We start from the raw sequence: 12,543 nt of genomic DNA, 5'->3' as shown, positions 1-12,543 counted from the left end.
ACCTTGCAAAACATGAACTTTTTCCACCAAATTTTAATTTTATTTTAAGCTTCAATGTGTAAGCATTTTATATTCACACATAAACCAGCACACAAACTGCTCTATCCTTTGATGAACTCAACTCTTTGATTCCAAACAGACATCGCTTTCTTGAGAGCCGTAAAATTAGAGTTCTGTCTTAATTTCAGTTTCTTTTCCTCAGTTTTCTTAAGACTTACAAGACCCTAAAAAAATTTTATTAACTGAACCCATCTGTTGTATCATTTGAAACCTGGCATCTTACAAGACGATCATCATCTCCCAAAACTCCCTGCAGCAACTAGAGAACTAGTCTGCAACAAAAACAAAAAACAATCTGCTGGAAGAGCGCAACAAGTGGAAATTTTCTGTTATGAATCTGGCTCCCTTGAGGAAAGAAATTATGACAACAGGTCTGTATTGATGAAGGTTCCATCTGCTGAGGGCTGTGGAGAAGCCGCTTCTACGGTAGCCTTGGTAGGAGCTGCAGAGTGGTGAGGCTTCAAAGCTTTCCAGGGCTTGGATGGGCAGTGGAAGAGGTGGTCTTTCGCATCTGCGTCACGTGAAACTGACGGTGTGGCAGATGTGGTGTCCTCCTCAGATGATTCTTTAGTTTTAGCTGTGGTGGGGGGTTGTGAGGGTGAAGATGTAGCTGTGGCATGGGGTTTGACTGAATGTAGTGTAAAGCGATTTGGGGTATTATGGTCTTGAGAAGCGCTATGCAGGCCATTACCATTACCATACAGGAAGTGCCTGAGAGGAGACCAGCCAGGAGGACGACGCCTGGCGAACTTCTGAAGAAAAAAGCAAAGGATTTATAAGAAGATGGACTCGCTAATGGACCTTCCTAATCAGTGACCTCTGTGCAAAAGTCTCAAGCCATACCTCATTTGTTTATCATTTAATTCCAAGTAGCCTGACTTTCTTGTAAATTGTTGAAATGCTCTTGAACTGCAAGTATTTCTCCAGGCTTTCTTAAGGTCAAATATTTACTTTGGACATTGGCTGCTTTTTCACTCATATTCAGTCCAGTCCTTCTACCTGATCATTTCAGAAGAATATTCTTTCATTTGTTAAGCCACTTCACACTAACCTAACATAAAAAGGAATGAGCGAGTGTTAACACATAACAAAGAACTTAGCAAAGAACCCATTTTAAATTCTATCCTGGCTTTAAAGGCTGAGTTCTCAAAGTAAGAACCACAAATCTTCATCATTTCCAGCCACAAAACCAAGATGATTTTCTTCATATAGCCGTACTTTGCAATAATTTGGGATCAACTGTAATGTGACAAAAAATTCTATTTTCTTTTTAAAAATTATTTCTTTTCTGTACGTTGACAGTGATTTCTGCGGAGTGATTAAAACAGAGCGTCTAATACGACAACCGACTGAAATGAGAATTCAGAGCCTAGTTAAACTTTTCCATTAAAGAAATGTGCTCACATTTCTTTTTCATGCAAACTGGTGCGTTTCTTTTAGATGGATAACACTTAATTTTCATAATTATAAAATTAATTTCCAATAACTTAGATGAAAGACTAAGATGGAATAATTTGAGGTGCACAAATTGGAAGGTTGGTGGTTAGATTCCCAGCCCTTCCAGTTCAAAATATCCCAAAGCAACCCAGATGGTAAACCCGCTGGTACATCCAGTGGAGTGGGAGAGTGAATATTAGCCAGTGCAGTTACTATGTGAATGGTTTTCATTTATTTCCTGCATTCTTGTCTACTCGCTCATGTTTGATCATCCTGTGAAAAGAGGGACTTACAGAGGGTGGCAATTGACCCGGTGCACACTCTATGTGGGCCTGTGGTGGCTCAAGTCTCCAAGGTGCTACATCCACTGTAGAGTTGCAGTTGGCATATTCCTGCAGATGCACAGAACACACAGTGAGAAGCACATCTTGGCTGGGGTGATTTGTGCATTAGTTTTGGTTTACCAGATTATTTTCGTCTGGGATGCATATCTCGTTCAGGTCTGTGTGTTCAGCCTTGGAACAGACGGTCTTCTTCATGTCAAAAATCAGCTTAAATCTGAAGCCAGCAACCACCTACACAAATACACGTGATGCGTAAAGACAAAAAAGGAAAGAAAAAGAGATGCCTGTCCTCCCCATTTTCCCTTCACTTCCATGCCACCTGCTGTACCTGTCTGGTGGCGTGGCCAATATTGTGCAGACTGAACAGGTGGGTAGAGTCAGACATGGAGTTGTACTTGGAGATGGAGACAGAAAGGGGAACCTTAAGGTCCTCGGAGTCTACATCGATGAGCTCTGGGCAGCCCATGCAAGATGCTTTCTCAGAAACGATGTGCCCTTCTACAGTGGAGAAAAATCTGAGTCATGGAAACGCATAAGCTCATATTCCAATAACTGCTCAAGGTTCAGGCAAACAGAGTTGGTTAAAGCTTTTCAAAAAGTGTCTAATGTTATTTATTTATGATGTTTTTAATCTAGTTAATTAATTAAAGAATGCCCCGAATTCAGGCTCCCTCTGGATGTGTTTAGATCAACACGACATGATCTCAGTGTGCTTGATGGAACACAAAACAGTCCCAAATAGTCTGTAATACAAACAGGCCAGTGAGAGAAAATATACTTTTTGTTTGTTTTTGGAATCTGGCGGTCATGGAGCATTGGGAGGAAAGCAAAGCCTCTAGAAAGCAACCCAGCTGCCTAATGGTTAAGACACCAGTGGGTATCTCCTAAAACCCAGTCCTGAAATCCCTTCCCAGGTGCTTTATCCCCCATACACACCTTGACACATGTGACCTTATACTTCACATAATGGTGGGTCGGGGCAGTGCCTCATAAAGGATCTGTGACAGAAATGACCGCATGCCTTGATTCACACCTCGGTTCATATGACCTTCATTGACTCACATCAGCACCAAGTGGGTCAAAAATGATCAGGACCACCTCCAAGGACACACTCCCACCAGGGGTTAAATACCAGGGACTGTCCTTGGGTGATTAAACTGAAGAAGAACTGAATCAAAAAGTCCACCAGCCTTCATTTCAAGCCCTTTTCATTTATCATTAAAAACTAGTAAATGTGCTGATGCCACCTATTTACTTAACCTAGCTTACTTTATTTCTTTACAACCAAATCGCACATGAAACAATCAAATACTACTTTAATGTACAAATACAGTTTGCAAGCTGAGCTTTAAAAACCTGCAAAATATCCTGTGAGTGGGAGAGAAAAACACAGGATTGATATACCGAACGCCTATATTTGACTGATTAAAGTCTAGACTGCGTCACTGCCTTTTATGGTGTTATAAGTTAATATTGTGCTTGCAGATAGTGTTGGCATGTTAGCCAATCAGCCCCCTTCTGTTTCCCCAGCAGCCCGCCAGTGCCCATTTCCCTCAGTGACTCACTGTTAGGTGGCTGTACTCTGGTAAACACATTCATGGTGTAAGAACTGTGGATATTTTTGGTTTTGATAATGATTTACGTTCCTTATGTGGGAATTTTGTCTCTAAAAGCAACTGGTTCTGTGTTAAAATGAGGTCCCAGTCAAAATGGATTCAATAGACCATGTTCTGCAGCAAGACAACAAAAAAACCCAAAGAAAAAAACAAGCTTTGAAAGGACTGTTACAAACTTTAATCTGATGCTGAGTTTATTCACCCTCACTCACCAATCTGGCAGTCCACCTGCTTTGTCTCAGCCTTTGTCTCTGACATGAGGACGGTGGCGTTGCAAGAAATCGGCCCCTGGAGGGACACGACAGACCGTGCGACGGCTTTGTTTTTACTACAGCATTTAACAAGAACTTTAATATTTTCATACCACGAGTTGTTAAATGGGAGGAGGAGCTGATTATTGTTACCTTGCTTCCAGACTGCAAATAGTCACAGTCTGTCCAGGATTTGCTGCTGTCAGCTGTGCACTCGCTCTTCCAGGTAGTGAACTTCAGTGAGTACACTGAGTCTGAGCCATTCTCTGACTGGAGACACACACACACACACACACACACACACACACACACACACACACACACACACACACACACACACACACACACACACACACACACACACACACACACACACACACACACAAATATATGTAATCAGTGTGCACCAGAAGTCAAAGTGTCACAGGATCTTTGAATTTCTTGGTAATCGTCCCAGAGCATTGAATCCTCTTGTTTTTTAGCTTTGTAAGGAAAAACAGCCACAAGCTCAGTTTTAGTTGAATCCAACAAGCTTGATTCCCACTTATGTAACTTACGTAACAAAAAAGCTCATAAAATCTCACAGTATTGTTCTTCATGGTAACACATGTGTCTGCAGTCACTGTACCTTGCTGGCTTTCAGTATCTGAAAGAGGGCCAGCTTATGGCCGGTGCTCAGCCTCTTGTTGAATTTGTCCACAGCGCTGTGGACAGCCTTCTCCACAGACGGGTCATCACAAAAGATCAGGACACCAGACTGGACCTCCGCTGCCTCCTGGATGAAAAGAAGGAAGATGATGCACAGAATGATTTTTTTAGAATAAAGCCAAAATGTTTTTGTAAATACCAATAGGCTCATTTCTTTTAAAATTGACAAAAACTGTCGTGTTTTCCAAAAGTGTTGTGATTTGTCTGATTTATTTTTAGCTTCTGTTTCTACATTTTTCTGCAATTTACTCAGAAGTAAATAAGGCTGTAAAACTTCATGTGTTCAGCTTTCAAAAACGTTGAGGTGACTTACTTTCCTTATTTGCGTATATTCACAAGTTATCCTTTAACTAATACTCTGCATGCAGGACTTTTCAGGTCAATACCCCGATATCAGAAAACAGCAGAGCACTTAAAAAGGTGCTGCACCACATTTGAAAGGCTTCTAAATTGTGGCATTGCACTGCAGCTTGTGCTAAAGTAAAAGATGTAAATGTTTCTTCATCCTCAGATTATCTGCAAAATGAAATTGCGTCATTTCAAAGGGTCACAAGAACTGAAATAAAGTACAGTACAAACAAGGCAAAGTCAGTGACCCTGCAGGTTTGTACTGCAGTGGATTTGCACTCCAGGATCGGAATAAGGGAGTAAGAGTTGATTGTTATTTGCTTTTTGTGGTTTTAAGACATCCTACTTATGTACTGAGTGTCCAGATTACCAAACTAGTAAGGGAATCTACCAGAAACTATAAAAAGATGAAGCACATATCCTCCAATTCCCAAAGTAAGTGATGCTCTTGCTTTGACGTGAGGCATCCGACAAACTTAGCAGTTCTGTTTTTAATACTTTTAGCTTATATTTATTAAAAGTATTTAAAGATTTTAATGGAAGATCTTTGCTGTGGTGTTTAAAAACATCCTCTTTTATTTGACAAAACGATCTGATCACCCCCAAGCAGCCTTATTCGTATATTCTAGGTTTCAGAGCAGGAAATCTGGTGTTTCCTCCTTACCTGCCCAAAAACTGAGCACAGCAGGCCCAGCAGGCCCAGCACACACAACCCCACTCCACTCCTCATCTTCAGATCCTGCTGGATGTTTGACTCTGTTCTGCTGTGAGACACAGAAGAGACAAATATCACACACCACCAAACACTGTAAGCCTCAGGTAACCACAGCGAGGCTGAAATGACCTCCAAATAACCTCCGAACACTGATAACTTTCACCGGATCAATCTAAAAATGCACTCCTGTGCACAATTTGCTCGCTTCAAATTATTTACTATAAAAAATGTCCTCTTACAGTTTCTGAAGGTGTAGGCCTGCTGTCGATCCCGCTGAGCTCGTAGAGGAAAAAGTCCACTCCTCTCCACACTGGGATGGACGGCTGAGTGAAGATCTCCTGAAACTGTGGGTGGGAATCGTCAGAAAGACATTGACACACACATGGACACGTGCACAGGGGACAGGAGGGCACAACGGACAGGAGGGACACACACACACACACACACACACACACACACACACACACACACACACACACACACACACACACACACACACCCACAGAATAATGCTCAGAAAGCTCAGTCAGTAATAGGAAAGTAAATGTTTGCTCATTTGTTTGCCCTCCTACCTATCGAGCAAATGTAACAGTCACTGTCTCAGAGATGAAGGCAGAGAGAAAACTATAACTCCTCACATTAGGCTTAGTGACTGTGACATTGCAACCATTAACACACATTAAGCCACATAAAGTAGAGCTGACTGGCACTGACTGTAGGGAGAAGGAAATTTTAGTGTTTAGGGACCCCTTTGTGTGCGTTCAGTACTTTGTGAGTGTGTGTGTGTGTTGTGTGTGTTTTTAACTGGTACTTTGCCCCTGTCGACCTTTATCCTGAGACAGGGGCAGAGTTAACTGGAAATTTCTATTTGCAACTTTACACAAATTTGGTTTTGGATCCTCTTGGTCCACAAGAGGAACTGTACTAAACTGGTTCAAAACATACGTAGAAAACAGGAAATACTTTGTATCAATAGGTAACTTCACATCTGAGCAGACAAGTATCACATGTGGAGTTCCCCAAGGTTCCATCTTGGGACCCCTTCTGTTTAACATCTACATGCTCCCACTGGCACAGATTATAAACAACAACAAAATAAACTATATATTTGTGTGCAGATGACACACAAATATATATCACAATGTCACCAGGAGACCGAGGCCCTGTACAGGCTCTTGGTAAATGCATTGAGGAAATCAATGACTGGTTGTGCCACAATTTTCTCCAACTAAACAAAAACAAAACTGAGGTAATAGTCTTTGGCGCCAAAGAAAAACGATTACAGGTCACCAGAGAACTTCAATCTATACATCTAAAAACCACAAACCAGGCGAGAAATTTGGGTGTAGTGATGGATGCAGACCTAAACTTAGAAAAACACATTAAGACAATAACAAAGTCAGCTTACTATCACCTCAAGAATATATCAAGGATAAAAGATCTGATGTCTCAACAGGACCTGGAAAAACTAGTCCATGCATTCATCTTTAGCAGGCTTGATTACTGTAACAGCATCTTTACAGGTCTACCTAAAAAATCAGTCAGACAACTACAGCTCATTCAGAACTCTGCTGCTCGAGTCCTCACTAAGACCAAAAAAGTGGACAACATCAGTCCAGCTCTGAGGTCTTTACACTGGCTGCCTGTCCGTCAGAGGATAGACTTTAAAGTTCTGATGCTGGTCTATAAAGCTCTGAATGGTTTAGGACCAAAATACATCAATGACCTCCTGACCCAGTATGAACCATCCAGATCCCTCAGGTCATCTGGATCCGGTCTTTTATCAGTTCCCAGAGTCAGAACCAGACACGGAGAAGCTGCATTCAGCTTTTATGCTCCTTATATCTGGAACAAACTCCCAGAAAGCCTCAGATCAGCTGAAACACTCAGTTTATTTAAATCCAGGTTGAAGACTCACCTGTTCTCAGCTGCATTTGAATAAAGCACCAAATCCACACTTTAAGCTTAAATTTCAAAACTTACATTTAACTACTGATTTTATCTACTGTTCTGATTTTATCTGTTTTGATTTTATATACTGTTGTTTGTTTGTTTGTTTGTTTGTTTGTTAATTAGTTAGTTAGTTTATTTGCTTGTTTTAATCAATTTTAAATCATGCTTTTTATTTGTTCTTGTTTCTTTTCTTCTTTTTTTTTTTTTTTTTTTTTTTTTTTAAATGACATCAGAAACAGCAGTATGCGACATTACGTGATGGCAGAGCTTCAGTTCATCCTTTGTCATTTTTCTTGTTTGTTCTTGTTTCTAATGTCTCTGTAAAGCACTTTGAATCACCTTGTTGTTGAATTGTGCTATACAAATAAACTTGCCTTGCCTCTTTCATCAACTGGTTAAAAATATTATATAATTCCCCAACAGCTTGTGTCAGAACAAATGACCAGACATCCTCCAGCTTTTGTCTCTTGAGGGGCACCAGGCAGGGATGCCCACTCTCCCCTTCACTGTTTGCAATTTTTATTGAACCACTAGCAGCAGCAATTAGACAGCAATTGGCGCGAGATATGTGAAGACTTATCAAAGTGTCTGAAATGTAACATTCCAACTTCCCCCTTAGTGTGTTTGTTGGGCAGCTTAGATAATGTCACTTCAGAAAATAATATAGCCCATATGATTTTCACTGCCCTATGCATAGCCAAGAAAACAGTCCTCATGAACTGGAAAAATAAAAATAATCTTAATTCTAACCAATATAGAAATTATCTATTAGATTACATTAGTCTTGATACAGCCTCTGCCACCACATCAGATCAATTGCTCTGGGCCCCTTTGATCAGCTCCATCACCTAGTGGGGGTGGGGGGTCATAGTTTGGTCCCGCCTTCACTGTTGTGATTGGTGTGGGGGTAGGGACAGGCTTAGGGCGTCGGGGGGTTCCCCGGAGGCATCTTCCTTGGGGGGCTCAATCCGGGGTAGTGGTCATGTCCGGTTAGGGGCTCTGTTGGCTCTCAGGTGGCTGTTTCCTCGTGGCTGCGTGCAGCGGGGCTAGGGGAGGGTCTGTGCTGACGGACATGGGTTACTGACCTGGTAGCTTGGCTGCCCCTGGGTGGGTCCGGGATGGGCGTGAGGTTCTGGAGGCGCTCCGTCTCTGGGCTGGGGCCCTGGCCGGGCCTCGGGGGCTTGGGTCCTGGTTGGTGTGTTGCCGGGGTTGTGGGCGGGTGGGTGCATGGGGGCCCAGCCCTGGCGCAGGGTGCCGCCGGTGCGTCGAGCCACCTGGGGGGCTCTTCAATTGGTGGGGGAGATTGTCACATCTTGCAGGAGCTTTCCGCTCTTCAGGAACTCTCTCTGCAGGAGGGGGAGATACAGGAGAGGTGGAGGAAGATCTCAGCCTGGGCGTCTATTGTCTTATGTAGTCTGGAAGATGAGTGGATGGTGGGGTGGGTGCAGTTTTCTCTGTGGTGGGGTTGGGTGGACTGTCCCGGGCTCTGTGGGGCCGGGAGGCGCTGTTGCACTGGGCCCCGGTCTGGATGGGCCTGGGCCCCCTTTCCCTGGCGGGTCGCGGAGTATGGGAGTGCCTACTGGGGTCAGCGGGGGAGCTGGCCCCAGGGAGGGGTCACTTGCCCCTCCCTTCCTTTCCTCCCCATCTCCAGCTGCCTCCCTCTTCCCGCTCCACCACAACCACCCACACATGCAGGGCCTTGGAGTAGGGGTATGTCACCAGGGTGCAGAGGAGGCTCCCCCCCCCCCTCTGTCCCCTTCTGGCTGCCTCTGCCTCAATTTTATCCCACAACTTAGACATTCACATTACTCACACTCTCATTACACATACATATAGGATCTTGGGGGTGGGCACGATACACGGAATCCAAATTACCATCAGGGTGTACACCCCACCCCTGGCGCCGTTGCCCACCTCTCAATGTTAAATACACGTAGACACTGAGGGCTAGCAGGAGGGACCATGCTCTTACCTGCTGCTCTCTGGCAGGTAGCTCCATGCCCTCCTGGGTTTTAAATGCACCTTAGAACACATATGCATCAACACTACAATGAGTGGGTGGAGGGAGGTTTGGAGTCTTCTCTCACTCCCGTTCTCTGCGGCCTGCTGGAGCGGGGGGACTAGGAGGAGGAGTTGGCCGTCCGACTGCGGTCTGGAGTGTGGGGCCTCCCTGCTGCTGCGGAGTCGGGGCGGTCTGCCTCTCCCCACCGCAGGGAAAAGGGTAACACCACCTGGGTCTGGGTGCAGTTCCCCCCTCCAGGGGCAAGGGTACCTAGACCTGGTTTGTAGAGTACGCTTGGGGAGTGTGATCGTGTGTACAGCGTCTCTTTATGTCTGTCTCCACGTTGGTTGAGTGTGGAGTAAGTGCATATGAGAGCATGAGGGTGGGAATGGATGTTTGTGTCTGTGTGTGCCTGTATGTCTGTGTCTATATGTCAGGTTGGGTGTCAGGCGCCACCTCTCTGGGGACATCTCAGGCCCTCCAAGGTTTGGAGGCCTATCTCCCCCTACCACCACTTCCCCTGCCAGTGGCGGACTCCCTCAGACATCGGTGCGTTGGTGGTTCTTTGTGTCTGGGGATGGGCGTCCAGGTACACACCGGCTCACTCCTTGGCGGCCGCTTATCGGGGCCTGGAGCCTGGGGCTCACTCGGGCCACTTCGGAGGTGGGGTGCCCCCGGCCTCTCGGCCTGGGGCTCGGTCACTCAGGCACAGCTGGCTGCCGGAGGAGATCATAGGCGCGTCACTGCAACTCCCCCTGGCTTCTGCTCCGCGGCTGCTGAGTGAGCCCTCATCTGGGACTCTCCTCAGCTCTTTCTGGGACAGTGGCGCGGCTGCCCCTCTGTTGGTCTTCCTTGGTCTCTTGTATTCTGGGGGCCTCTGGATGTCTGGAGTCTTGATCTCCTCCATACCTGCTTCATGCCCTGGAGGACGGGGCTGTGGCCCCCCCACACCCTCTAGCAGATCATTACATGAAGGAACCTTTTAAAAAAACAAGCGCGTCCATGCTCACAGGTGTACACACGGGTGATCACACCCACAAACTACACCCTTTTCGGCTCCTACCTCAAAGCACACTGTGTTCTGTTGATCTTATGTGCTGCACAATAATGTTTAACATTTAGTATTTACTGTCATATTCCCATATATCATTGTGATGTTGTTTATTCTATTACTCTTGTTCTCTTCTGCTTGTTTTCTTTTTTCTTTCTCAACAGGTGATCCAGGTGATCGACATATGCATTTTCCTTTTCTTTTTTTTTCTGCCCATTCTGTTGGTTTTTGTTTTTTGCCCTTCTCCCCCGTCCCTCTTCTCAGCTGTTTCTCTTTCCCTCTTTCTTTCTCCCCTTCTTTCCTCCAGTCAAGTCTGTCCCGTATTCAGCAAGTGAAAATAAAATAAACAATAAAAAGGTGAATCAAATGGACCATTACGGCAAGGCTGGGATGGTCAATTTGGTAAAGTAAATCCGTTGGGCATCTTTCTTTGCCTTTAGACAATAATTCTGATGGCAAAAGAGCCAAACGGGACAGGCGAAAAAAAAAAAATGCTCAGAAAGCTCGGTCAGTAAAAGGAAAGTAAATGTTTGCTCATTTGTTTGCCCTCCTACCTATCGAGCAAATGTAACAGTCACTGTCTCAGAGATGAAGGCAGAGAGAAAGCTGATGATATAACTCCTCACATTAGGCTTAGTGACTGTGACATTGCAACCATTAACACACATTAAGCCACATAAAGTAGAGCTGACTGTAGGGAGAAGGAAATTTTAGTTTTTAGGGACCCCTTTGTGTGCGTTCAGTACTTTGTGAGAGTGTGTGTGTTGTGTGTGTTTTTAACTGGTACTTTGCCCCTGTCGACCTTTATCCTGAGCCGCACCGATTTCCCCACTGCTCATCTGTGAAACAAGCTGAGATGTGTGCACTCTGTATCCTACAGTCAGTGTTTCATTTCTATTTGGGAGGTTTGCAGGGGAACAATAAGTTCACCAAGTGCATTAAGAATCAGCTTACCTGACGACAGATGACAGCATCCGAGAGTTCATGTCCTCTCTCCGGCTGCTCATCTGTTCTGCATCAACCACTCACGTAAGGATAGCAAGTAACATATTTTAAAGACTGCTAAAAACGTGGAAATTAATTAATAGTGTAAAAGTGTACAGCAGATTTATAAGAGCGCAAACCAGCCCTCTTGTGGTTATGAGTCAAAATTACAGCTGCACGTGTGCTGGAGACAGATTATCAAAGTACTTAGAAAATAGCCTGACCAAAGGGTATCTTAGCTTAGTAGCTACATGAAATCAGGGGGAAATACTACATAGACTGTACATTAAAGATGACACATAGTTGAGGCCCACTGTCTGTGGACTTTGCAAGACACACACTAATTAGTGCTAAGCTATAACTATGGGCTCAAAATGTGGTCATAAATATTTTGTACTTGTAAATCAGGATTTGTATGTGTAAAAAGAATTATGTGTGTGTAAAAAAGATTTGTGCATGCGTAAAAAAGATTTGTATGTGTAAAAAAGATTTGTGTGTGCGTAAAAAAAGATTTGTGTGTGGACTTAGCCAAAAAAAACCCCCCTGCAAGTTACAAGTACGGATTTTGACCCTATTTTTCCTCCTTTCATCTGATTGGTGAATGTCATGTCAATCACAAATGTAACAATCCAATCAGAGAACAGATGGGTTTGGCTGTCGGAGGGGCGCTTTTTTTGAACTGCAGGTCTTTGAAGGGAATAAATGCCCTTTTACATGCCAACACAGCGTTTTCCTTCATCACCACAAAGGAAAACAGTCTGTGGTCGTCAGAATTTGGTGATTTTTGTGTCACGGGACTACGTGTTTAACACAGGGACTTCCACAGCCTTTTCAACAGCGCTGCGGACCGCGGGGGGGCGCAGTGTTTTGGAAATGACAGTCTTCATTACAAAGCTTTCTTCGTTATGAATTAGCATACATGTTTTTATTGAACATTTGAAGAACTAGCAAAAAAACCCAGAAACTCTTATAGAGGACATAAAGTCAGAGATAAAAACGACATGGAGCAGGTGCATCTAGTACAGGTAGAGCTGCTGCAAAAACCCACAGAGCCCAGCAGCCAGCGCAACAAAT

The 12,543-nt window shown here is 44.3% G+C and overlaps 1 protein-coding gene across 3 annotated transcripts; it reads right to left on the bottom strand.

Moving 5' to 3' along the window:
* Position 1: 1 nt before the first annotated feature.
* On the bottom strand, positions 2-6,080 carry kng1 (kininogen 1). 3 transcript variants are annotated; one of them, XM_085386011.1, is made up of 9 exons: positions 5,719-6,080; positions 5,429-5,528; positions 4,337-4,483; positions 3,862-3,978; positions 3,670-3,745; positions 2,170-2,339; positions 1,962-2,072; positions 1,791-1,889; positions 2-812 (listed from the first exon to the last, which is right to left on the bottom strand). In XM_085386011.1, the coding sequence occupies exons 2-9, from the start codon at positions 5,492-5,494 to the stop codon at positions 420-422; spliced, it is 1,179 nt and encodes a 392-aa protein (XP_085242137.1). In that variant the 5' UTR covers positions 5,495-5,528; positions 5,719-6,080; the 3' UTR covers positions 2-419. The 3 variants fall into 3 exon arrangements, with proteins under 3 accessions (XP_085242137.1, XP_085242136.1, XP_085242135.1); XM_085386010.1 differs by having other exon boundaries at positions 2-809; positions 5,719-5,823; XM_085386009.1 differs by having other exon boundaries at positions 5,429-5,525; positions 5,719-5,823.
* Between the last annotated feature and the right edge of the window lie 6,463 nt (positions 6,081-12,543).

Source organism: Rhamphochromis longiceps, linkage group LG17, assembly GCF_057381845.1.
Source record: "Rhamphochromis longiceps isolate RC_006_pf linkage group LG17, R_longiceps_female_GT1.1, whole genome shotgun sequence".
Lineage (NCBI taxonomy): Eukaryota > Metazoa > Chordata > Actinopteri > Cichliformes > Cichlidae > Rhamphochromis > Rhamphochromis longiceps.
This window is presented reverse-complemented; position numbering and strand designations above follow the sequence as displayed.